The sequence below is a fragment of the Anoplopoma fimbria genome, chromosome 9 (assembly GCF_027596085.1).
Source record: "Anoplopoma fimbria isolate UVic2021 breed Golden Eagle Sablefish chromosome 9, Afim_UVic_2022, whole genome shotgun sequence".
Classification (NCBI taxonomy): Eukaryota; Metazoa; Chordata; class Actinopteri; order Perciformes; family Anoplopomatidae; genus Anoplopoma; species Anoplopoma fimbria.
In genome coordinates this window covers 8,215,849-8,243,196 of record NC_072457.1, presented here as the reverse complement: position 1 = coordinate 8,243,196, position 27,348 = coordinate 8,215,849, and the positions used below count along the sequence as shown (strand labels likewise).

The following is a 27,348-nucleotide window of genomic DNA, read 5'->3' as shown; positions in this document are numbered from 1 at the left end:
TTGTAGGCTACTATAATTCTAAATGTATTATTATAGCCTAAATCCCCATGAATATAAATTGGCTATTGATGCTATTGTATATCACTACAATATCAATATGAACATCTCCAACTGCAAGACGCCTTCAATTCTTAGATTCCCGTCTTGTTGCAGTCATCGATCGCTTTTCACATCCAAGCAGGACTTCAATATAGGACACATGGAGCAGGATGCATAGCCTTATATAAGATATGGGTGTTTATTATACTTACTGTAATAAAGTTTAAGTTTTCTTATGTATTTAATTGAAAACACACACTCATTTACGCACAGGTGGCATCCATCATGTTCATGCTGGTCATTTACGCAGTTATCTGACGTTAGGAGCTTTTTCCAAATCTGACGTGACACTTTTGTGTGATAAGTTTCTCGAAAATGTTCCTGCATTTGGTCCGTTGTTGGTGATACACTTGCAATGACTGGTCTTACTGCTTCGTCTTAGTTGAAATTAGGCCGCACCAACTCCACAGGGGGCAACATCAGCAACTCCAATAGTCACAGTTAGAATCAAAGTTGGTCTTTTAGAAGAAAAAACAAGTGACTACTCCAGTCCCTTATTAGCATTGAATTGCTACTAATGGAGCCACATTACCATACATTAATGGATTCCCTTTGTAGAGAGCGCTGAACTCTTCCTGAACCCTACCGCACAGTAATTTGTGAGATGCAGATTTTTCTTGCCTGTTTTGTTTATTGACAAGTACGGGTGTGAAGGGAGGAGGTGGAAGTGATCTAAATAGCATGTTGCACAGTAGCTGCCTGCTCGGTTTTAGGTATCCAGGCTCTAAATGTGAGATGCTAATAGCGGTGGTTACATCATCATTCTGGGAATAGCAGGGAGTCTGGGGTCTAGAGGTGCCTCTGGCTGACCTCCCCGCTGCATATATATATTCAGCCTGTGTGTGTGTGTGTGTGTGTGTGTGTGTGTGTGTGTGTGTGTGTGTGTGGTCGGTCATTTCCAAATATACATTCCCATATGGATTACACAGCAGTAACATTATTAATGACACAGGTGAGTGGACACATAATTAGTCTGTATATATTTACAGCCTCGATATGACACCGACTGAAGGCGGCCCAGAGGTGATAAAAAGAGACCGAGCCGCCGTGTCTGCCTCCCCGGGTGCATGCGCGTGCGTTTGCACATCTCGGAGCGAGCCGTCTTCCCAGGCAATCAAAGTGTCAGCATCAGAGAGTGAAAGAAAATCTCATGCGAGAACAATTTGACACTCCTGTCATTTTTTTTTTTTTTTTTCTTCTCTCTTTCTCTCGTGGAGTGGTCCACTTGACATCGCCCCACGCTGACGGCACCGGCTGCTGGGTGACATTAAAGCCCCGGGGGGGAGTGATGGGAGTGATGGGAGTGAGGAGGCTCTGTGACTCCCCTCTCTGTCTGCTCACTCCCACTGCCATGCTGGGCCGTTTATCATTGCGTAACACGTCAGAGATGAACATACCTGATGCATATTTCGCACCATAAAATAACAATCTGTTTGTGACAGCATGTGGACGCGTTTGTCTGTCTTTGCGTGCGTGTGTGTGTGTGTGCGCACACTGTGTGGTATGCATGCACGCAAACATGTGTGGTAAAATAGAGATAGTCAACCCTTTTGCTTAGCCCCCACCCATCTCCACCAAGGGGGGTAACTTTCCAGTCCCATAGACGAGCATGCCTGAGTCTGAAAATAGCCGTATCTGATCACTGCTTCACCCAAACGGGGAACTCTCTTTCTCCCGTCACTCCCACTCTTCTGCGCTCTGACTTTCTCCTCGTTCTGTTGTCTCTGTGCTCCCCAGGCATTAAACCGGGGGGTAAGGTCTGGGAATAAAGCTCGACCGGGAGGAGAGACTTATCCTGAGCGGAGGGGTAGAAGACGAAAAAAAACGAACAAATCAGAATATAAGAAGAGAAAGAGGGAGGAAAAGGCCCCTGGGGCTCACAGCTCACCTATACCTGACTCTTCTTAGCGAGGCTCCAGTCTTTTGGTTTTATGACGGTAAGAGTTAAACTTCCTCCGCTTGATGGACTGATGCACCTGAACTCTGCTGGTTGAGAGGTCAGGGTTTTTTGGGGTTAAATGTCACAAAAGATACTCGGGCTGCAAGGTCGCATTTCATGGGTAATTATTGTGCTCTTGTGCATTTCATGCCAAAATACAATATTTATTAAATTGCATTTTTAAAAGTAGATTGATTTGAAGATTTAAATGATGGATTGGCAAATACAGGTTTAATTTACCTTCCTAACTCATAAGAGAATTCACATAATATATTTATTTATGATTTTTGAACATTTATGTTTCAAAAATTGTCTGAATCCTTTGTGATGTGATGTGACATTTATTTTGTGCGTTGATGCTTTAAAGGGACTGCAATTATTGTGGCGATTATAATAGATTTTACAACCCAATAACACCGATTGGGAATTGTATTTATCTGTTCTGCCAAATCCCACAATTACAGACCGAGAGTAGGACGTTTGTCTTTCGTGACAGTGAGCGGGGGAAATGGTGTCAAATAAAACAATGGTTGCCACCGCCGCCACCTCAGAAATAGCATCAGTAAATGACTGAGATTACAGTTCTGTGGCTTGAAAAGTTTTTATATGTCAACCATGAGAGATTAATTCAGGCTTGAGGATTAACAAACATGTTTATGACTTTTAAACTGAAAAGGGAAAGTTTAATTTAAATGTTGGCTGACAAACAGCAGAAATTCACTCGAAACAACTTTATAAAATCTCCCAAAGAACTTCCTGTTCGTTTTCCCGTTACATCTTACCTTTCCATATTTTGGCCCCACAATCCCATTTTCTTCCCTCTGTCCCTTTTTACATACTTCCGTCTCTTATTACACACTTTTTCATGGTCTCTTCTTTCCCACTCAACAAAAGCCATGCTCCAATCCCTCCATTAGGCCAGTCTCAGAGGTGTTGAGGAATGTCACCTTGACCCGTTGGGTACACAGTAGGGGGTGGTTCCCATACTCGGATAGTAGCACGGGCCCTGTTCTCCCGGACCTGACATACAGTGGGGCACTTTGTCTGTTCCCTGTAGGCTGAACGCCACAGGGCAGCCCATTTTTCCACATTAAATGTCACATTTTTAATACCATAAATGATTAATTCCACTCGCACTAAAACTTCATTTGTTTGCAGAAGTCGTCAGTGCTCCTGTAAAACATTTTGGTTTAGCAAAATAAGCCTACTAAGCTACTTGGGACAGAGATGGCTTGATTGCTCGGTTGGATGTGTAGAACCTGTGATGTTGGTTTAGGAAGCAGTTACTCTGTTGGAGAGAGACCAAAATAAGTCAGGTCTGAAAACAGATTTGTTTATTTATACGTCTAGAATAAACTACAGAATGTTTTCAGGTATGCATGTCCAAAAAAATCTGGGCACTAAACCAGGGCTGCACAGAAATACTATACTATACTATTGTTTCACTTTTAGTGGCTTAAAACTATAATTTCACCGTTTTGCCCTCCTCTTCCTCATTCCTTCCTGATACCAGGTGTTTGTTTAAAACCTGTACAAAGACATTCAACAGTTGCCTTTGCAGAATAACGGCAAACACGAGGCTCTTGAATTACAGTCTCATGAGAACGTGCGATTCTCTTTGTGAACTGCATACAGAATACCTTTTATATGTTGACTCAAATTTACCGTCGTTTGTTTGTCGTTTTGCTTATAACCATTAACATCAACAGAGCTGTGTCAGTGGATTGAAGTTTTTGCAGCTTTTATTGCAGTGCAGGTCCATGGCCATCATTTAATAAGCCGACTTATTTAATAAAGTTGTTTTTAATCTAGTGCATAGGTGTTATTCCTCACTGTCAAACCTGTGCTGACTTGATTTAAACATATAAACTGTCAGCTCTCTGAGATACTTCCTGTTGAGATGATGAAGTTTGCCATTTATCTTTAACCGCCTGGTGATTTGGAGGAATTTAAAAAAAGTAGTTTCCTCATGCCTTTAAAGCCAGAGAGCATCAAAATTCCTCGGATGGATTTCACGATGATCCAGACCACCTTAGAGGGTAAAGGGTCGTGCCTATTGGCAGTAAATATAGCAGCCCTGCTAATCAAGTTCCTCTTATCTTCATGCTCGACACTTAACACGGGTACCTGGGGAATCCAGACTATGTTTAGGGGGAATGTAATCTTAGCCACAGCTGATAGCCATCCTGCTTTAGCGTACCCATTTGCGTCAAAAGACTATTTTCAAAATGTTTGGATTGTTTTCATTATTTCATTTTGAAAATGTTATAAAAGAAAAGCAAAGAAAAAAAACTTTACTAAACAAACTTCTGATTCAATTTGCAGATATGTTTCTCTGGAAGGTATCAAATCTTTCTACAAGCTGGCTTCATTTATCACCAGCCACTCGGTTTTTTTTTCCCTTTTGAGGTTTAATTTTCCACAAGGCCTCTTTGCTGTCATACAGAAGTAATTTCCCCACAAGAGTGATTAATAATAAGCCGTGTTTACTTCACTCATTCTCTGGATAGAAGTGTTTACCATCCCAGTGAAGTCTGAAGAAGCTCATTTCTGCATTCCTGAATATCTCTCCCCTCCATTAGGCCTCTGCAGCACAGCCCATTCAGTTAACATCTTAGGCCTTTATGAATTGGTAAAACATTGGATTCAAATTGTAGTGAAAGACAATTATTCCGACTTGCCGGGACTGCCGTACAATTTTATATATATATACAATTTTATTCACTCCTGCTGGGATGGCCCAGACTGTAGGGCAGTTAAATAAGCATATGTCATGAAATATCTTTTCTCGAAGACCTGAACCTGATAATAAAAAGTCCTATTTAAAAGCAGACATGTATTCAGTGTCATCTACAACCTTTTTGCTGTATTTTATGACCTGTCTACCCTATGTTACTCCTCTTACTTTGGATCCTATATTCACTGGCATTAGGTGATAGTCGTGGCCTTTACGTACCATAAATTCCTCATGGTCTTCTTATTATGGGATCAGTTGTGCATGTCCATGATGACGTCTTTATGACTTTCGTTTTAATGCTATCACTGACATTTATGCTCTGTTTGAGTTTGACCTCCTGATTTTGTATGTTTTTTTTTTTTAATAGCTTTATTTATTCTTGTTATATAGAGCCTGTGCTTACTATCTTGTGAGCATAAAAAAAAAAGTGTCAAATTCAGTGGTTACGTTTGAACATTAGGTTTTAAAGATGAAAGTCTCCTAAGGTGTACAACCATTCTTCCTTCACTCCACATTTTGAAAAAGCTAAGTCAAAATGTCTTGTCAGGAAAAGCTTCGTCTTCAAAATTGCTTTTGGAGTTCAGCACCTTGTAACACCAAGTCCCTCTATTTGCTCATCCTTTCATTTCGTTGTACCTCTCAGTTCGTAGCCCGGGGTTCGATGGTGTTGCAGCCTTTTATTACCGAGCTCTACATGTGGCGTAGACATCTTTCAGAGGAGGAGATGAAACCGTGGCAGCTCTAGAGGTGTTTTGTTTACTCGCGTTGCTGTGTCCCCAGACGGCTTTTAGCCAGACGGATTACGTAATACGACACGCTAATATTGGCTCATTTGCTTTTTTTTCGGCCCATGTTTGTTTCTTTAAAACATATTCCTTTTCGGGAGCCTCTCATCCTCTCTGTGATGTCTTCTTCACAGCGAGCATCAGAGCAGTAGAAAGTGAATGCATCGTTAGTTCTGTGTAGAAAATGGTAAGATAGCAAACCCACAAAATTGTCACATCCAATTCATTCTTCTTCCCTCATAGCCCGGACTCACAGTGCCGGGGGGTTGTGTTGCATAATTGCATTAGTGCTCTCAGGCCAATGGCTGTGCTCGTTAGCGGGGTTGTGATGCAATCTGCAGAACACACGGGCCTCTGTTGTCAGCAGTATGGGCAACGAGTGGGCACGCAGGGGCAGCGTATTGACCTCCCCCTATCCATTCACACAGCTGGAGGGGGGTCTGCTAATGAGTGGCAAGGTTGAACAAACAAGGCTGATAACGGAGACTTTGTTGGACGTCTTTTTTTTTTCGACTAGCGGTAGTAATGTGGTGGTGGAGCAGTTGGATGGAGCTGATAAATTACTCCATTGTAGAATGTCCTGTAGCATTTATTTGTGTAAAAGAAATGGTTTAAAACTTTGTAAGTGGGCTCGTTTGATTTTTAACTATTAGTTAGGCTGTCAGAGAAGACACGTTTCTCATTTTTAGAAATGCATTAAAGCCCCTGTAGCATTGATTTTGATAAATATCACGGATGTAAACAATGGAATTATGCAATAGCAACTTTATAATAAGAAAGCTACGTTTTTCTTAATAACCTTTTTGCAAAACGTGTCAACTGTGTGCTTCTTTAAGTCATTTCATCACACCTTGATGTGGATAAAAGCTTAATGTCATATTTTCACATTTTAATTAATTCATTTTGTTTACTTAATGGAACCATTATGGTGCAAAGTTGCTTTCTTACTGACTTTTCAAAGATTTTATTTTTTAAAAGACAGCATTTAAAACAAATATAGAAAGGAACTTCTTCTTTTCTTGCTTGTATGGAAATAAAAAAATCCACAAATTCAGATACATATGGACCCACAGTGCCAGGCAGTGTCTGCAATATTGACCTCGCTCTATCTGAAGTTAGCACAGCCTTGAAATAATGTATTATTGACCATGGATATATGAATAGGTCCACTGTACCATATAGTTACGCTTCACTAGGTTGAGTGGCCATAGAGCCAATATTATTTAATTATGGTGTCCAACATAATGGAGGCTTGGGAATGGAAGAAAACAAATGACAAGTTGTCTTTGCTGCAGCTGATGTCACACTCTGCTGCTACTGCAGCGTTAACAACAAATATCAAGTTCCTTCTGCTTGTAGTAGCTTTAAGTAAAGCGTTACTTAACCGTCAGTGTTTGACCATCCTGTGATCCAAACTTTAAAATGAAGAAGGATGTGAATGTTATATGCTTTAAGGTAACTGTATAAGTTTATAACAGCTTAACCCAATGAACTACAGTTACCCTTCTCCTGTGGTGTCATTTCAATTCAATGAATTATATATTGTCGAAATGTTTACTTGTTTTACTTGTTTGGCTGATGTCTAACATGAATACTTGTAGCTGTAAAAACACAATGTCCACTTAAAGCACAATGGGCAATATATAGCTAGACTCTTATTTTGATTCCCAAGCCTTTCCTTTTTTTTTTCTTAAACACAACTCTACACTCCCAACCTTTTTTACCACAAAAATGCACCATTAAAATAACTTGGCTCCAATTCAGGAATCAAGGAATGAAGCAAATCTAAATTCTGCCTTTTTTGGAGGGGGTCACGCTCTCTGTCTGGTTTCAGGCCAGCCATGTCTCCACTGAGATTCATGTTGGATCTCCGGAGACGTTCTGTTGCCTTGTATAAACGGGATTTGTTCTCTCTGATCCCCCTCCTACTCACCGATTTGAATATTTCAAACAGAATATTGCACCTGGTGGCCATGTCGTATATATATTTTTTTAATCGTATCAAGCTTTCAACAGCTGATAATCATTTGGTACATAGACCAGCTGAACATATGACATCTATCTGATGACTTTGTGGTTCGGCCTTTAAATAGATTTTTCTAAGGAGCTTAATCTGTTGACATCCTGTGAGTATGTCGGTCTGAGTGACCACTCCAGGGTCAGGACCCTTGAAGCCATAGGCGGCTTATCTCCACTGATTGTTCACTCTCTCCTGCTGTCCTCTCGCATGTGCACACACACAAAAAAGATCTTTAAATAAAAATGTAATTAACTTAAATGGAAATATACCATTTCTATGGATATCTATCCATTTATAGTCAGCATAAGATTGAAAAAACGTCAAATTATTAGATATTGCTTGTTTCATTATTATTATTTTTTTAACGTTTTCATTGTTAGCATTTCTCGTGGAACAATAGTGACATCTTTGATTTTTGACACTTTTTTGGATGATTTTTTTGTGACTAATGGCGTCCCGGCCAGAGCTCTTTGAGGACATTGTTTGTGTTTTACTTTCCTTTCTTTTGTGTTGCCATGACAATGTCTCGCCTACATTTTTCACCATGTTATTGCTTCTTTAGGACATTATTTTAGTGTAAAATGATGTTACTTCTGTTAATAAGGACATGACATTTTATGATTTAACCTCTTTCTAGTAGCATTGATTCATTTTTGCTTTGTCATCTAAGTGCTGTCTACACACACATTTTATGAGATCATTTAAGTAGCACAGATATAGATTCCTCGTTGACAGTCCCATGTGCTCTCCGCAAATTATCTAATGTCTTTAATATTGAATTTTGAGTCTTGTCGAGGTCGACAATATTATTAAAACTCTCTCTCTGTTGTGGAAACATCCCATGATGTCCGCGGGAGGAAAATGGCAATAGTTTCTGCTTATGAGCTCAAATCAATAGCAATATTCTTCTACTAAAGAAACATTGGCGGATGAGCTTACTAACATACTACAGTCACCACAGTGTCTTATGTTTCAAAAGGATTCGAAGCCTCAACCCTTTCAAGTCCACTGATATGAACCGAATGGGTCCCGGTAGGTCACTCTACAGACTAATGAGACTTCATGGGCTTGTGGTGTTGGACATCACTGCTTTCTGTGGCTTAAAGCTCTGACTTGGGTATTTGCAGTCCCACAGCTATTACACTCAGTAATTATATACACACCAGTCTCCAGAGTGGCCCACCAATGCCGAAATTACAGTCGGTGGAAAAACCACAGCAAAATGTTAGAAAGTAAATACACTTAACATAGCGAATGCTTTGGCCAGCAAAACTAGAAACAACTCTTTGGAAATGAAAGTCTCCTGTTTGTTATCCAATTATTGTGTAAAGATAAAATAGCTCTTAATGTGGAAAAGAGTTCTGGGTATTGACATTTAAGTAATTCATTGTTAGAAATGATAACGCTTACCAAAACTATATCCAATATCCAATGTGCAATATACATATTCTGTGCAATACACTGTGGAATATTAACAACCCGTCAGTCCGTTTATATCATATTTTAGTTGTTTGTTGTTTTTCTACTTATTTATTATACTTGTTTTGATCTTGTTTTTCTACTTACGTCTCTTATTTTGTATTCGTCTGTTTGCACTATCCACTCTGCTGCTGTAATCCTGCAAATTCCCCCGCTGTGGGACTTATGAAAGATTATCTTATCTTATCTTATCTCTTAAGTGTTTGTTCCGTTCACATTTATACCCACAGTTTGTAAGTATTACATTAAGCAGAACAGGCCTGCCTGATTATTAATGGAAACATTTGGTGCCCCTCTAGTAAACTGTATATATGGCTGCTGAAAAATGCATGAGCTGCTAATGATCCATCGCTGGCTTTAGAGAGTGCTGCCCATTTTGTGATTAAAAGCTCAAAAGGCCTGAGCAGATAGTGAGAGCTACTTGGAGGTGTTGAGCCCGGCGGGGTTTCCTTCAAGTGTGCAGCCATAACATTACACCGCGGCCACACAGCTGCTGTGTCGCCGCTGATCTGTCCCCAAGAAACACGATCCCGTTTATAATCTGACCATCATTTGGACGGCGACTGCCTGCGACGCCAGGCCCATGATTTACCCCGGTGCATGTGTTTGTGTGTATGTGTGTTTTTCAGAGATAGATTTACGAGGGCGCTCTGTGCGAGGGCGAGGGCGAGGGTTAGGGCTTCAGGGGCTGAAAGTATCCCACGGTGCATGGCGTGATGTAGTACCACAAGTTATAATATTTCCTCCTGACCAGCGGTTACTGGGTTTGGAAAATCCTCACACGGTGCCAACGAAGTAGTTGTATTTATATGTGGGTCAATGAGGATAAATTATTGGTTTGATTATTGTCTATTACTTATTTATACAAAAGGAAGTACTTACAATTGAATCCTCTGCTCCTGTGAAACATTTTCTGCAAAAGTATATTACATTTATATTGGCAAAACAGATGATTACAACATAATTGAATTAAAACACTACCGCTTTATGAAAAATGTTTTATTCATGGATAAAGGTTATTGACTACTTATCTAGGCACAGCTATTACCACCGGTTGCATGTTCATTTAAGTTGTTTTGATTGTACGGATTAATAAGAAAACATACATTGGTATTTTGTTAGAAAAATGCTACGTGAAATCCATGAACTTGTTAAAAGGCAATTAAGTCCATGAATATAAAATATTGAGTTTACAGATAATTACAATCCCTCCTCGGCATTGTGGGCGTTTGTTTATAGTTTTTCCGAACCTTAAGGTGAACCAACCAATGCTCCTCGAGGTATTGTGTCAGCATGGAGGAAGTAAGGAAAGTGATAATAGAGTTTCCAAACAACCTTGACCTACATTACAGTCCCTTTTAATGTTCTAATTTTAACCTTACTTACAATGGTTTTTTTAGGTCAATACTGATAAAGATACTTGGGAGTTTAAAGAAATCAGATAATATATCAGCCAGTGTTTATATATTTTTTTCATAAAATCCTAGCATAACCGACAATCTTGATTTATTTTTAAAGGTATCATGAACACTGACCAGGATAAATAGGCTGTAGTTACACTCGTCTTAGCGATGCGACTTTTCAGCTGTGTCCACACATGTGTGTCCACTATTGGTCCTGGTATGATCACATGACAAAAGTCGTAACCACAGCCAAAGTTAACAGAATATTTTACAGTTCTCTCTGGTGGACACCTGGCCTATAGCCTCCCCAGCAACGTGATATACCCCCAGTATATAAAAAAAACAGATACCGCCCAAGTCTAATGCGTTTAAAATATTCAACATGGTCAAATACGTGTCAGTGTTATGCAATGCATCTCGTACCATTCATCACCAGAGCCAACTGCTGAGGCAGTTTACACATTCATGTCAGAATACACTTGCATACCATTTCCAAAATAGCCACAATTATCAGGACTTGTCGATGTGAAGCCCAGAGTTGTCATAGTGTTAAAACAAAGGTATGATTAATGAATGCATTGTTAGTTTTTAGTTTTTTTTTCCTACCCAGAGCCGTGACAGGATTCAAAATGAGTTTAGGAACAAACTGTTTGCATTTCATTATCACACAGCCTCTATTTCTTGGGAACATCACTACTCACAGATATGCGAGCACAATGTTTGTTTACAAATCCAGACATAGACTCTATGTACCGTAGTATCACATCATTTGTACAGATTAACTCACTTTGTGCACTGAAGAAGACACAGCGGAAACATCAGTTTTTTTTCACTGTTCAACATCGAAACTGAGAGAATAGAATTAGAAAAAAGGAAAAAATTCTGATTGATTCGGCTGTGCAAACTCTACCTCTAGGTACTTGTACATCTAATTGTACCCAAAATTTACATTGTATGTTCGGATTAATATTCCAGGCATGAAATTAGGTATTTGCTCTGCTCTATTCTATCTGAACATATTGTTGTGCAACATTAGCAGCTGCCAGATTATTGGTGGTGGTTTGTAATAAACGAGAATATTTTCACGGTTATGTAATCATTTCTATTGCCTGAACACTTAAAATTAACGATAACTTCATCTCTATCATTGAAGTCCCTTTTACTTAAATCAGAGAAGCAGTCACACAGTTTCTGGAGCCATCTATACCAACATTTAAATATCAGCTAATGTACATCACATTCCCAAAACCTCACAACGATATCTATGTGTGCGTGTGAGGCAAGGTTAGCCGTGTGTGTGTGTGTGTCACAGCTATTTAAATACCAGACATGTTTGATAGCTCCTGCAGCCACTGTAGGCTGTCACTTGCAGTATCCGTCATGCACTCTAAGCCCCGTGATGACACACATGTTCATGCATTCAAGCAGCGATGCAGCAGTGTGATTTGCGCCTTCGGCTTTTGATGTGCGCACCCCTATTCATATCACTCATGCACCCCACTGCAGCGCTTCAAAGAAAAGAGTCCCCATATATCAAGAGGCAGGCATCGCATATAGGTCCAGTCAAGTAAACATGGCATTCTATTTCTATCATTTCCATTATTTATGTTTCATCTTTGCGCTGTGAAACATTTGCTATGGTCATTAAGTCTCTCAGCTGGAAGAAGTTATGTTCCCACATTTGAATTCCATGGCTTTAGGTTTTGGCTTCAAACATCTTCTGTGAACATGACAGGCAGTATGTGTTGATTTAATTTAAACCTTTACTTTTTAGTACAGTTCTGCGTTGTAAATCAAGTCAAATGGAGATTAAAGTGATCATTTCAATTGCACCAAATCACAGTTGAAGAACATTACTGCGCACCCTGAAAACATACTAGACGTACATGTACATGTTACATGTCAGATGTCTGTCCAATTTTCTTTGTGTTGTTTTGAAAGCAGTTATTCAAAAATACTATATTCATAGCCATGCCACATTATTCATCCATGCATGCAATTTCTAACCCTCGTCATATTCTGTTCAGGGTGCTCGGGGTCTGACTTTGGCAGCATCTAATGTTGACATTCAATCACAGCTCTGTGTCCACCTTGATAATCTGATAATCAGACTGAATTGCTATTTCAGTTCACTGCATCTGAATCAGTGAACAAATGTGGATGTTTGTTCTCATCTCTTGGGTCTGGAACCAGACTACTGCCACTTTAATTTGCCTGGAAATTCAGAAGTGCAGTTCACGATTCAGTCCATCCCTGTGTTTGTCACCTTCCATGTCCAGGAAGTCTGCCCTTCAGCCTTTTAGCCCAGCTTTACTCAAGGTTGGAAAAAATGAAATGTGTGCAAGCTCAGTTAAAATTAGAGCTGACTTGCAGTCAGTGTTTCTGCACACAGCCGTCCTCTATTCCTAAACATCATTAATCTGTCCAGACTTTTTCCCTGCACAGACATTTTTGCTCTTTAAGTAGTGTGATTCGAATCAAAATGAACCAAGAGACCTAATTGGCTGTGGGAAACTGGCAGGTTTCCAAAATAAATGCTTATATTTGAGATTTGCTTTCATGCGAATTAAAATGAGATTGCCTCCTGTAATTGCGACAACTGAATAATGTATTGCAGCTGTCTCAGGGAGATCATTATGTAAATGCAAATCCCTGGAAAAGTCATAACTTTGAGGGCCAATTAGCTGTTTTACAAAACATATATTGTATTTCTGAAATACTTTGTTTTTGTTTTACAGGAAAGTGTGTGTCCCTGCAGTAGATCAGTAAGAAGTGCTCTTCAATATGAATACAGGTATTTAAGCATACGCACCTGCACACACACACAAACCATACACTGTATACGTCTGTTGTCCTTTATTTCTGTTTGGCAGAGTGGAATCTTGTTTTCATTTGAGCAATATATCTTGTATTTCTTGTATTAGGAATGAAGTGAACATGAAACTATTGATTTTAATTTGATACTTTACAAAAACATCAGTATGTCTCCGTATTTCAGACCTCGTGGCTATTTTTAAAAGCTGCCCTGTGCGCTAGTTTTCCTCTTCCACAGGCTTGAGTCTATAATTCTAAGCCTGACCCCGTTTCACCACTTTGGTGATTGTCCATTTTGGGCCATGTTTATTGTGACTGAAAGCATCAATAAGTATAGTAACCCTGTTGCTTTTTAACCACAGTGACGTATTCGTCCCTGAATAAATTCCCAAAGCTTTGTCCTGAACTTGGCAGTCATCCCGAGCTAGAGTGTGTGTTGCAGCCGGAGAATCAATGAGTAATCCGTCTTTGAGCACCACACACACCACACACACCACTGCTCTGTTGCTGCCAGTAGTAGCTTGACTCATCTTAGTTGTTTGTCTGTATTTACAACGTAGAAGACAAAGCAAAAACAGCTTCGTCATGTGCTGAAAGCCAACCAATAAAGCCACTAGAATTAGATCAGAGTCTGACGCACAGATCTCAAAACCACCTGTATCGGCATATAGCTTAAATTATAAAGTGACTAAGCGTTTGCTACAGAAGTGCAGTTTTTCACTGACCTCAACATTTGTGTCTGTTTCAATATCTGTGTAAGTGTCAGGTACTTCAATGTGGAAAATATGTGTAGAAACGTTTGTGACAAACAGCAGCTTGTTGTTTTACTAAAAAGAAGTGAAGGCATTTCACCAGAGTTCAGTTAATGGAAGGGTTTCTGATGTTTGTCAGCAGGCCAATAAATGTAGATTTCATGAGTTTTAGCCATATTGACACTCGAATTCTCCACCATTAACACATTTCCCCATATTCACTTTATGTATCATATAAGTATTCCAGCCGTCATGAGACTGCAACCAGGCTCATCCACTTCAAAAGTATCTAATTCCTGTCATAACACTACATCAGAAATGGTTTGGTTAGTGTAACCTAATGCAATACCAAATCTTCAAACTTCTACCATTATAAATTATTTGAAATTCAGCTGTACAGCTGTTTCATCACATGTCCTGAGCTCATGTAGCAAAAAAAACAAACAAGCTTTTTAAATGCACGTGCTTTGCCTCCACTTGTTTGCGTTTTGTTTCTGCCTGACCTTATCGTGTGTGTGTGTGTGTGTGTGTGTGTGTGTGTGTGTGTGTGTGTGTGTGTGTGTGTGTGTGTGTGTGTGTGTGTGTGTGTGTGTGTGTGTGTGTGTGTGTGTGTGTGTGTGTGTGTGTGTGTGTGTGTGTCTGTGTGTGTCTTTGTGCATGTGCATGTGTGCTGCTGCTTCTGCCTCTGTGATCACCTGCCTGGCTGTGATTTCTCAGATAGCGGAGGATGCTCTCGCAAAAGCGCGGCCTTATCACTCACGCTCTCTCCCATGAAGAGGGTCCAGAGCTCACCAAATCTAGGCTCAGGTACTAACACTCACGCAAAAAAAAAAAACACACTACAAATGAACCCTGTTTGATTAAAGAAGAGTTATGTAAGTAACTAAAAGGGCAGGCCACTTCAGGTAAACTCTCAAAGCATGAGGTAAGTCTTTAGAAAATGGCTTGTTGTTTTTCATGTTTGACCTTCATCTTCCCCTGATATGGCTTGAGCATATTTGAAAAACTCTCAAATAGGCTACGTCTGCCTCTGTATGCTTCAGCAATGTTTGGATGTTATTTTCTTTCCAAATCGGTTTGTTGCATAATTCCTCTTCACTTTCTTTTGTTTAGTCTCTCCCGTCCTTGGCTTGTTTTTGCTTCCTAAATCAGTCATAACTAATACTGTTTATCTACATGTTGTTGAATCTTCCTTCCTTTCAAAGCGCTCATGTGTCATGCTCTCCCATTGCTCCATCTCCCCCTCTTTATGGCTAGTTTACTCTTCACTTCCTGTTGTCTAAGGTTGTTTGTATCTACAGCTCGTTCTCCTTTTGTTGATATTGATTGGCACAGCTCCGTTGATCCCGGGCTCTTGAAGAACGTGGTTATGTTCTTGAATGGGCTTGTGTGTCGACTTAAATGGCACCATTGTGCTTAATTGTTCCTGATCAGTGGTTCAGCAAACTTATTGTAGATCTGGTATATACGTATAAGCCCCTTCATCCTAAAACTGTTGCCTCTTTCTTTTCACAAATGATAGTTCAAGTAAGATGAATAACTGAAGATAGTTTTCAGCGGAAAGAGCGTAAACTCAAGTATAGAGTGTGAGGATCTTGTTTCGTACCAGCAATAAAATCTAATTCCACTGTTAAAAAAATGATGCACCACAGGAGGACTGTGAATAATTTATTTAAAGTCAATAAAATACCACAGAATAAAAAAACAACAACAGCCTGAAGTGGCAGAAAATCGCTAAATTGTACACCCAGGTAGATTAAAACAAGAGTTAATTAAGCAAAACACAAATGACCCTCCTTGTAGTGGCGATACTAGAGTGCAAAATGTCTCTACTGGGTCATAAAAATGTTCAGGGGAGAATGTTCTACTTATATTCCAGGGGGTAGCAGCAGCTGGGGGGGTCAGTGTGACCGTTGTCCTGTTTGGCTTCTCTGGTTTCAGATCACCGCTGCCCCTCCTCGCTAGAGCTGCTGCGAATGAATATGAAATGTTAAAAATAAAAAGAATGTAAAACTACTAAAACCATGCAACACACTCGTATCAAAACCAATAAAACCAAAATATATATCCATGGATAAAACACAAAAGGAGGAATTAATTAAAGCATGCACATATTGGGATCAAGTGAATAAAAACATAGCTTAAAAAAAAATGTCCCACCTTGACATATATTCTCAGCTTCCAGAGGCTGCAGCTGGTCGTCCCCAGCTTCTTACTCCTTTACTCTGCTGAAAAGAGCAGCGTTTGTGTCTGGACCTTGTCAGCATCTAGGTTAACGGCTGCACCAAAGTCGGCCTTCGAGCACCGTCAGCCTTCTTTTGAGCGTAGTAGAACTGATCAAACCACCACTCACGCGGCCTCAGGAGCCTTTGCGAAGCTACTAGAGCGTTATTGTGCAGACGTCAGCCTCTGAGGGACCCTCAGCCTTGACACAGGGGTACGTTCACCACTGCTGTTAAGCATACTGTTGCACTTTGGAGTTTACACTCCAAAATATGCAACGCTAGTCGCTAGAAAAAAAACTGAAAGCCCTCTCTGGGATGGTTCCAACTACAGACTTGGGAATCATGGATGTTAAGGAGTCTGTTCAGTTTGTTTGCTGTGGAGTAAACCGCCCAAGCTTGAGCCATCTCCATGAGTAAAACTAGCTGTTTGTATTGCTGTGAGTTAGCTAACATAACCAGCAGTGTGGAACCAATCGACAGAGCCGTTCCTAATCAAGAATAATTATCAAGTGGTGAGTGCACAACCGATAGAGCCACAATGGCCACATTTATTGGAAATATGCCACGGTGAAATAACACAAAATGATCCCTTTTAAGCATGGCTCAATGCACTGTGGTCATTCTGCTGTGTGGATTTTAATCTCTATGCTCACTAATGGGGCTCACATAAGTGTGCTCTGGAGGATGTTTTCCTTTATTAGTCTTGGGGGTGAGGTGGACTATTAAGCTCTTCTTCTCTCCTTTTTTTTTAATGTACACAGTCTGTAGTCTTTTTCTATAATAGAGCTAAGATCTGATAGAACATTTGCACCCACTGCACATACAGAGCAGCCTTCTGAGGAAAGCCCACTCTCGTTCAAATCATTTATTGATATATCTTTATTTGACACTGGTGATGCTGTGTGAATTTTGATCTTTAGAAATCCGAATGTCTGTGCCAACAACATCTTGAACGTAAAATCCTATCCAATTGTTTGCCTGGGAATTCATTTTTTTATCCTCAAAAGATGATGGACAAACTGAAATCTTTTTTTCATCCTGTGCTCTTACCTCTTCAGTTTGTGTCTTTTCAGAGCTTTCTGTACTCTCTACCCTTACCTCACTCTATGACACGAAGACTATTCTAGACGTAACCCTGTGCAGTAGTATTGACATCTGTTGTAGAGATGAACGAGACCAATCATTCACTCATGTCACTTATTGTTGCTGTGTCTTCTCTGTTCCCCCAGGGAGTGATTCTCACTCATCAGACTTGGGTAAGTCTCTGTTGCATGTGTTCAATTGGAGGTTAGACTCTTTGGAGAAAATGAGAAAAAGAAAACGAAAAAAAACTGGGAAAACACCCAATTGGAGACCAGACAACTTAATCAAAACGCTGCAGTATGTGATGTTAATATTATCATTTTTATTTCCAGATTCTTGGCGGTCCCGCAGTGCAACAGACGGCCTTAAGAATGGAGACGCCAGCAGCTCATCTCTCGCTGCCAAAGGCTTCCGCAGCGTCAGACCCAACCTGCAGGACAAAAAGTCACCAACACAGGTAAAATGTCCGACGCATCACACTGACAGACGTTGGCATTTCGATTTATTAAACTATTATAATTGAAACAAAGAATGTGAATCAGCGGTCTGTGTGAAAAGTGTTTTCTACCATTCTAATGTAATTTACATGCAGTATTTCTCAGTATGTGTTTGGATCAAGCTTTGCACTGATGATTTTTCTTTGTTGTTGTTTGAACTTACATCGGTTGTTGCTTTCTAATTGGCCGATAAGGAAATCATTAATGTGCCATTGCCACCCCCCAGAAAAGAGAGTTTCCACTTCTCACCCACGGACACTAATCCGCCAGACTACAACTCCCTTGTTGCCCTGGCTAACGATTTTAGCCCTGGAACGCTAACATTCACGCAGAATGACAAAGCCGTTTTGAAAGAGTCCTACACTGTTAGCAGCACATCCTCTTACTCTTACTCAGAGACCAATGCGAACTCAGTCCAGCAGGCTCACCAGTCCTCTCTCCTGGATGACATCAGCAACTGTAGTGCATCTGCCACCACTAACTCACAGGAGCGTAAGGTGTCTTCACTCAAACTAACCCCCCTCACCATCCCTGACCCCCCGGCTCACCGCAACTCCTCCCAATCTAAGACCCAGACCACAGGTTTCCCTCCACCTACATCCCCACCTCCACAAAGGGGTGCACCTCCGTCTCCACCCCTGAGACAGGCCGCCTCCTTCTCTATCCGTCTGGGCCCAGAGGATCTCAAACATGCAGAGCGTCGGCCTTCAAACAACACAGCGGAGCTCAAGGTCCCAGATCGAGCCCCAAATCAAACCCTGAGCCCAGCTCCAGCCCAGGTGGAGAAAACGAACGCTCCTCCTGCAGTGCCGCCAAGACCTTCTCCTGCAGAGCTGTTGGTACATAAATGACTACAAAGTGTCACAAAAGAGATGATTGTGTCTGTTTTAGGGCCACTTTAATACAACATTAGTGGGTTTTTGTCTTGGTGACATCAAGAGTGATAAAAGGGTAACACACCCCCCCACACACACACACACACACACTAAACGCGCCATACAAACAGACAAAATGGTCAAGATACAGTAGCTGGGATGGGCCAAATTCAGAGGCGAAATGTGATTTTCTTGTGTCGTGACCCATACGAACACTGGGTCATATGACAGCGGTGTTCCATATAGCCACTAGTGTTCCTCACATAGAAAACAAGAAGTGTGGGTGTTTTGATGTGTGCTGCTTGTGTGTGTTGCCCTTTAGTTTATTAGTCTTGGTGCTGCCATCTGACCAACCAAACTAATCATGATTCTCCATATGTGTGAACTCACACTGTCTGTGTGATAACCAACTGTTTAATTTCCCTGATGCCACCGTTACAGTCTGTATTCTGTATTTGCTGCCTTCCACAGAGTTTGAACTAACGGAGCCTCTTCACTTCACAGCGTTACTCACGTTTCAGAGGAAGATGCTGCAGCCCGGTGACACTGCAGCATTTCACCTTCTGTTAGGCTCACGTGTTGCTTCCACACATCTAGTGAGCGAATGAGTGATGTCACTAAGCGCTCTCCCTCTTTCCTCCTTTTTCCATTCAACTCCCTCCCCCTTCCCCCTTCCCCCCTCCCCCCAAACACCAGGGGCCTCCCTCCCCTGACCCGACAGCACGGCACTCCCCCTATCGCTGCCACAGCTCAGAGTCCCTCGACTACCTGCCAGGCCTAATGCCCAAGACTCTATCGCCCACCCCGTACGTTCCTAGTGGAGCCGGTGCAGCCTGCAGGCCGGGCCTCCCCACAATAAGCAGTGCGAGCATCGGCGGCTGCGTGTCGCCCTCGGCCTCCCCCTGACGGTGTCCGCTCTCAGCCACTACTCGTCGTCCACGGCGGGGCTGCTGGACGAGCTGCAGATCTGTAGCCTGGACTCACCCGGCGCCTCGCCCACGCCATCGCCCACCCTCAGCCATGTCTCCGCCTACACATCCGCTGCTGGCCCTGATGATGTGCTAACAACCTTTGTGGCCTCCACCGCTGCAGCCGCCACTGTCACTAACGTAATTATCCCAACAAGTCATTGCTATAACACACATCATTACCCAAAAGCAAATGGTACCCTCCCTGCCAACACTCACTTGGATGGCTGAACCAAACCTTCACAGAATGTGTTTTCGCTACCTTATTTTACCTTTCACTAACCTTTAACTACAACCTAATGATCCCTTATTATATTCATGTTTCTCTCTATGTCTTTGTGCTTGTCTATGTTTCTCTGTTATGCTTCTTTTTTTTTTACACTCAAATGCAATTATACTGTCTCTTAAGGCGCGTTTATATCAAAGATTCATGACAACACAAAACCATTTTTCAGAGAGGTTGTAGCAGCGGGAAGTTGTCTGCCGATTGTTGGCATCATGAAAGTCTCAACTTGTCCTGGGAGAAGTGGAGGGTTTTATGATATAACATCCATGAGGACTGTAGTTACGTTTCCTCTCAGCTCATTATTTTGTTGTGGTTATAGATATAAGGGACCCTGTGAAAGAGTGGTACTCCCAAGCACTAGACAAGGAAGAAGTTAGAAGTAGGACTAACAATGTGCCTGTACAGGTGACATAGTGTGAACAGCATGTTGGCAGATTAGCAGCTTCAGTTTCTACCCCAGGTGGCAATTTCTGCTTCTGACGGCAAAGCCAAGATGGCGATGGCCAAAATCAAAAAAGCTGTCCACAAACCAATGGCTGATGTCACAGTGACTATGCAGTCTATGGTCTACACAGGATGCATTCAGGCACTGTAGTGAGTGTAGGTCACCCGTGTTTTGGCAGCGTTCAAAATCACTGTAGTTATGTGAGAAAAATATAAGAAAACTGACTTGAAACGCAAAAAAAATACCCACTTTACATCCCATAATGCCCGAAGAAAACACGAGCCATTACTTTTGCGCTTGTTTAAAATAGAAGTGTATCCGTTGCATCAGATGTATGACACAGAAGACTGAAAAACCTGTTGTGTACAAATTCCATTAGATAAACTTGCAATAAGTGTTTTCAACACAGTGTTTGTGTTTTGCGTTAATGTGAGTTTATCACTTTTAAATATCTGCCATAGCAGCATATTTGATAGACATTGGTTTTAAAGCTCTCATGAATCTTTGATCAAAACACACTTGCCTTAAAATGAAAACTTGTTTTTATCCTTTTTGTCTAATGAAATCATATGTTCCTGTGTTGAATGGGCGAGCATCATTCAGAGGTGCCTCCCATTGTGTCTATTGTCCTGTCTGTCGCAACTAATTTATCATGAAATGTTTGTGAATCTGAAAGACCTGTGTCTGCTTACCGTCACTGTTTTAATCCCTGCTGTCTGTTATTACGGTGAAGTGATTCAATAAGTGCCCCTTTCCCCTCACTAACTGTACTCACATTACACAGTCACTTCAGATTCAGCACTTCCTGAATCACATCAGCCCCAACATCTGTCTACATTAATATCCAGAGTAGGCTCCTCTACCCCTTTTAAATGTAATAACTTATGATATACGATGACTAATGGATTTATTAAGATAACAGTTCTCTTGTTTCGCTACTTTTTTGCACTAATAATCTAATGTTGGAGGGCAGAGCAGCAACATTCCCCACTATAAAAGGAAATGTGTACATTTTGCTGCCATGTGTGGTTGGTAGTGACTGATTTCTCTGTTTTCTGTCTTGTGGGTCACTCTTAGGGCCAGGTCCTGTCTCACACTATGAATGGAAGTGCTCCACCGAGGCCCCTCTCTCCTCCATCCTATCCTCCTCCCCCCACCTCACTCCACACTGGGCTCCAGAGACAGAGCCGGCGCTCGGGTGAGTTATTAATCTTTTACACTTTTTATTTGAGCCAAGGACACTAAATGTTTTATTAACAATTCTTTGACAGAAAGACGATACCAAAGAAAGGGGGGGGGTTGGTAAGAAAAGGCCCAAACATCAACTGATAAAGAGGCGATAAGTAGGATGGTTCAAGTTAGTGTAGTGTTCAATAAGTCAAAAGTTGGATCTTGAAGTCTGATTCAGCCTGTACATGGAGCCAATGTAATGAAATAAGAACTGGGTTGAATGATAACATTTTCTAGTTTTGGTGAATATCCTATCAGCAGTATTTTGTCCAAGTCGTACTTAATGCTAATAGTTGATTTAGGTAAGCCAGATAATAGTGTTTACCAGTAATTAAGCCATGATGAGACAAATGTATGCACAAGTGTTTCAGGATCAGCCATGAAAGAATGATACGAATCTTGTCAGTTTTTCTTAAGTGAATGCAGTCCTACGAATTGAAGGATGATTTGGCTCAAACATGACACAGATATTTCGCACATAAAAGCTTTGTGAAATTGTGGAAACAGCTATGTTTGGAGTGAGATTTCAGTTTTTTTTTAGCATTTGCTCATTATGCTTTGTTGGGTTTGTAAGTTTCACAACATATTTAATTCAGAACCAAAAAATCATAACCCGTCATTGGTTATATATTATATTAATATAGCCTTCAAGATTGTTTAAATCTTTTAAGACACCATAAGGGGATATTGTGAATAATCTCCTCATTATTGCCCATATAAATTGAATAGTTACTGGTACATGTATTTGTTAAAAGCTCAGGATATGATATGTGTGTAACTATTAGTAGAATACTAAGCCATTTAGCTGTGGTGCACACTATGAAATGAGTCGGAGACTAAATGGAAATAATGACAGGTTGTTCTTGTACTGCTCACATATTAAAGTGTACAAAAAAGCAGTTAATCTTAGATTGATTCAGTGTTGACTTGCTCCTTCCTTGTTGGATATCTGTGTGATTATTAGTAGGTCAAACTGACAGTGTATCTTTCTCTTTCCTCTCCTCTTTCTCCCCATATTTAGAGGGCAGCGAGTCAGTTACCAGAGAGTCTGTGGTTCTGGGCCACACCAGCGTCTGCAGCACGGTGCCCATCGCCCGCTTCTCAGAGGAGGAGAAAAAGGTGTCCGTCATCAAAGCCCCTCATTATGAAGGCATCGGCCCCGTGGACGACTCTGGCATCCCTATTGCCATCCGCACGGTGAGGTCAAACATACAGAGAGCTAAACACGTTGGTATGCGGCCCACTGACTCAGTTAGGTACTGTAGTGTTGCCAAGGAGAGTCTTTTGACCTACTTCGGTTGTCTTGATGTGTGATCAGGTTCACAAAAGTGGATTTCTTTCAGCTGTCAGAAGCTTTTGCCCCAAAATGAAAAACCCTTTCTCTCTCTCACCATCTCTCGGTATCTCTTTTACTGCAACGTCCTGGCTTCTTACTTGTCAAAGTGTGTGTCCATGTGTGAACTCTGTTGAGGCTCTTCTTGTATTAACAGTCCACTCAGTGGCATTTAAAAGCGGACATGTTCAGCCACAGAATGAGCGGGCCAGAGAAAGTAACGGGAAGAATGAGAGATGGGCAGTAAAAGCAAAGAGAAAAGGTGGAAAGAAAGAAAAAAAAACAGATGCTCCTTGTTGTGAGGAGACAAACATTTTTGTGGGCACTTTATTTGGTAACCATGGAGAGTGAAGTGGTAATTGGTCCGTCTCCCAGCGGTGCCAATGCTACATGCTCTGTCACATTCACTTCTTCACTGTGGAGCTAAACAGCCTGTTCACTGACCAGAGATCAGACACAGTGTTTAGAGCTGCTGAATAAAGGGGGGATTAAGTCTGCCATTTGGTAACTCTTTTTTGAAGTGGCTGTTAGATCTATACTGTATACACAAAGACACACATACCAGATTTTCTCCTGGATTTTTTTTTCCGGGCCCAGCAACAGGAGCTCCAACTTTGGTTTTGTAGCAACAAGGCTTCTGTTTCCTCTTTGCTGCAAATCCAAAACCTGCTGACACTGATTTCTGAAAGAAAGCACGATTAAAAACCAAGACAAACTACAATGGTAGTTTATTAAGTTGTTTTTTGCCAATCGATATCCAAACACACATCTTACTATGATGTCATTCTGCTAGCTACTGCAGCACTAAAGCATCAAGCGTGGTTTCATACGATGGGGAAGCTTGTCACATTTAAACTGAGAGATTTATTAATACGTCCCAGAATTCAATGTTTTACAGAAAGAGAAAGGAGAGATATTTTTTACATTAAATACTAAAAAAAAAAAAATCTTTGATACATATTTAACATATAACAAGAGATTAAAAAAATGTACAATATACCCAGTGACACAAAATTGGAACTCGGGCTATATATTTTTTTATTTCACTGTATCTTCAATAGAATCTTTATATACAGTCTATGTTATGAACCATGCAATTTTTTTGTTCAGACTTGTTTCTCATCAGTTATAGCGGATGAATAGATAAAACTGGGCCAAATTAAGAGGAGGTACATTAAATGAAGTGAAATAACCTGATGAAAATGTCTCTTGACAATACTGTTTATGATTAACAAGAAAACAGGAACATTTTGTCATCTTCAGGTCATATGGAGAGCGTCTCATTCAGTAAAGCTTTATAATTAATTTCTTCATGTCTCAGCATGAGTTAAATTGTCGGTGAGAGAAATATGGATCCTTAGAAAGGCTGAGAGGGTGTTTTTTTTTTCTCAGTAAGTACTCCATCCCATAAAACAATGGGAACCCTTCCTACCTTCTAACTTTAGCTATCGAGTTTATGTTGCATTTCACGGCACATAAATCTTTATGGCTCTATTCTCTCTCCACAGACGGTGGATAAGCCTAAGGACTGGTACAAAACGATGTTCAAACAGATCCACAAGGTTCACAAAGCAGGTGAGACTGAAAGGCAGAAATGTCCCTTTTATGTGATTTGATCATCAGACATTACCAGAGAAATTGGCCGAGCATGCAGTGTGTGTGTGTGTGTGTGTGTGTGTGTGTGTGTGTGTGTGTGTGTGTGTGTGTGTGTGTGTGTGTGTGTGTGTGTGTGTGTGTGTGTGTGTGTGTGTGTGTGTGTGTGTGTGTGTCGGTTCTTATTAAACCAAAAGACCCAGAGAACATCAGAGCCAGAACTCATTAGATGAGAGTCTGGAGAGGAGGAGGAGGAGGAATTGAGAGAAACCTCTAATAGACACTGAGCCGTCCTGGGAAATCTGTTCTAATTTTATGGGCTCGACAGAATCACAGTCAGTTCAAAAGCTTGTTTGTTCTAAACTGCTCAGGCTTCTTCTTCTACTACAGCAGCACACACACACAAACAAACAGCCAAAGTCTACGAATCTTACCAGTGAGAGCTCATGTAGGTTAAAAGAGTCAAAAAAGATGCATAGTTTCATTATGCGCAGAAAACGGCAGCTTTTAATTTAGCCAAAATCAAATACTCATAGTTATGCCAAAATATTGTAAATACACTTCCTCTATGGGTTGCATTGGCCCTTCTTGTACCTCAAAAAAATGATTTATTGGAAAAACATAGCTGAGCTTGTGGATGGACGGAGGGGGAAGTGGTTCATGCTGCTTGGGTGGTTTTATAATTTTCCTCTTGGGGAAAATGCTCGCTATTGGAACTTACTTTTATGACTTTATTCAAGCGGAATAAAAGTGCTGATTCCCTCAGGAAGCAAACTGCACTTTTGTTCCCCGTTTGTTTGTGCATGCATACCAGTCAGTCTTTGTTCCTTTTCTTCGACAGATGACGACTACTCTGACACGTACAATGCAACATATGCTGTCATAAACAACGGTAAGAGATGCTCTAAGCGTATAAGCCATTTCTTCCCAAACCCATTTGTTTCCTCCTGTCTGGCTTCCTCTGCCTCATTACTTCTCCCTCCAATGTCTCCTCTGTCCCGTTCTTTAACAGATGACTACAGCCTGTCATCCAACCCCACCATGGCCCACCCAGCCCCCCGGACACATACGTACCGGCCACTCGCCAAAAGCCCCTCGGACAACGGAGGGCATCTGGGCCCTCGGGAGCCTCCGCCGTCCCCTGTGCCCCCACCACCTCCGCCCATGCCATCTCTCCTCCAGCTGAGGGCCAGAGACAGCGATCGGGAGAGAGACTCGCCTGACACGTACGAGGAGCTTTTGACTTATTACTTTACTGATTTATTTATTTGATTAATGTAACTCTGTGTCCGGATGTTTCCTAAGAAGCTTGTTTTTGGTTTTTTTCTTGCACCAGGAATGAATGGGGTCCTCCCAACAGGAAGGTGGACACACGAAAGTACCGCGCAGAGCCGAAGAGTATTTTTGAGTATGAGCCTGGAAAGTCTTCCATTTTGGATCATGAAAGACCAGTGAGTATTATTTGAAAATGTTCTTTCACTTGATTACATTGAATTGTGCCATATTTCTGTTAGAATCCAGCGAAGTGATTTCTGTTACTTTGTTGCTTGTAAAAGGATCCTTCTGTTGTTAAATAGAAAGTTCATTTTTTGAAGAAGGTAAATGACAAAACATTAAGCAACATGAAGTTCAATAACACTGAAAAGGTAGAGCTACAACACGGTAAAATAACAGGATGGTCGAATTGAGAAAAGAGTCAAAAGCACATGTAGCTTTCTTGCTTAATGTATTTTCATATAATGGGGCTTTTTGCACGGACTTCTTTCCGTCAGGCACAGTGTGGGCGTTTAAAAGCCAAGGTTTCCAGTGCTGCATCCTCTAGCGACTGCACTGGCTGTTCACTGTGTGTGTGTGTGTGTGTGTGGGGGGGGGTGAATGACAGAGCAGACAGCAGAGATAATTACTGAGCAGAGTGAGGCCACAAATAATAGACGAAAGGTGTCTGAGATGGAGAACAGGATAATGGAGAATGTGCTGTAGATGAGGATTCTGTTCTGTGGGAGGAGATCAAACAGAAAAAAGTTATTTGTGAAGGTTTTTGCAGATGTTTAATGCATTGACAGCAGAGCGCTCTCTCAGGGCAATAATGCATGAGTCAGTTCCTGATGATAAGGCAATAAAAGGGGAAAGCTGAAGAGAGTAGAAGTGAACCCACGCTGAATAATCTGCTGTCTAGGACTCTGATTTAGAAGCTTTTTATCCTCGTTGTCCATGGTAACAAATGGCTCACAAAAGCATCCTGTCTGCTAGTGAAGTGTCCGTTTGGTGTTCAGTTATGAGGCAAAGGAAACAAAATAGTGTTTTTCTGCCACTCTGTTTCTTTAGTGTCTTTTTTTCCTGTGTGAGTGGCAGCCTCTGCTCTCGGCTCTCGCTTTATTTATTTTTTCACGGTGACTCATACGTCTCAGAGCTGTATTGTCTTTTGAGCAAGAAAGATGTAACGCCACAACACCTACAAAACATCTCCCGGCAGTGTTTCATTTGGCGTGAAAACTCCTCTTCCACGTGGGAAATGGGGGTTAGAAAAGAGCAGACAGAGTAGTAAACCAACGCATCATCTCTACACTTTAAATAACGGTAAAATGAATAAGCCTCTTGACTGCAGTGCAAGCTGAAGTGTGTAAAATACAGAGAGCTTAAACACGAGAAAAAGAGTAGATGATTAACTTGCTTCACAGCAGTCACCGTTGTTTGGGCTTACCTGTCTAATTATGTTGCATGTAAATATTTACATCCTATCTGACAGTTTATTGCAAGTCGATTTGATATGAAAATGTATCTCTCT

The 27,348-nt window shown here is 41.1% G+C and overlaps 1 protein-coding gene across 1 annotated transcript in view; it reads left to right on the top strand.

The window, feature by feature from the left end:
* The window catches only part of LOC129095221 (sorbin and SH3 domain-containing protein 2-like), a 50,858-nt gene that overhangs the window by 4,162 nt on the left and 19,348 nt on the right, over window positions 1-27,348 (top strand). The window contains 14 exon segments of the mRNA XM_054603577.1: window positions 1,837-2,036; window positions 13,201-13,256; window positions 14,746-14,835; window positions 17,483-17,509; window positions 17,669-17,793; window positions 18,028-18,672; window positions 19,405-19,568; window positions 19,607-19,817; window positions 21,485-21,605; window positions 22,659-22,834; window positions 24,479-24,545; window positions 25,405-25,455; window positions 25,576-25,789; window positions 25,900-26,014. Coding sequence (XP_054459552.1) covers window positions 13,247-13,256; window positions 14,746-14,835; window positions 17,483-17,509; window positions 17,669-17,793; window positions 18,028-18,672; window positions 19,405-19,568; window positions 19,607-19,817; window positions 21,485-21,605; window positions 22,659-22,834; window positions 24,479-24,545; window positions 25,405-25,455; window positions 25,576-25,789; window positions 25,900-26,014 — 2,016 coding nt within the window. The 5' untranslated portion in view covers window positions 1,837-2,036; window positions 13,201-13,246.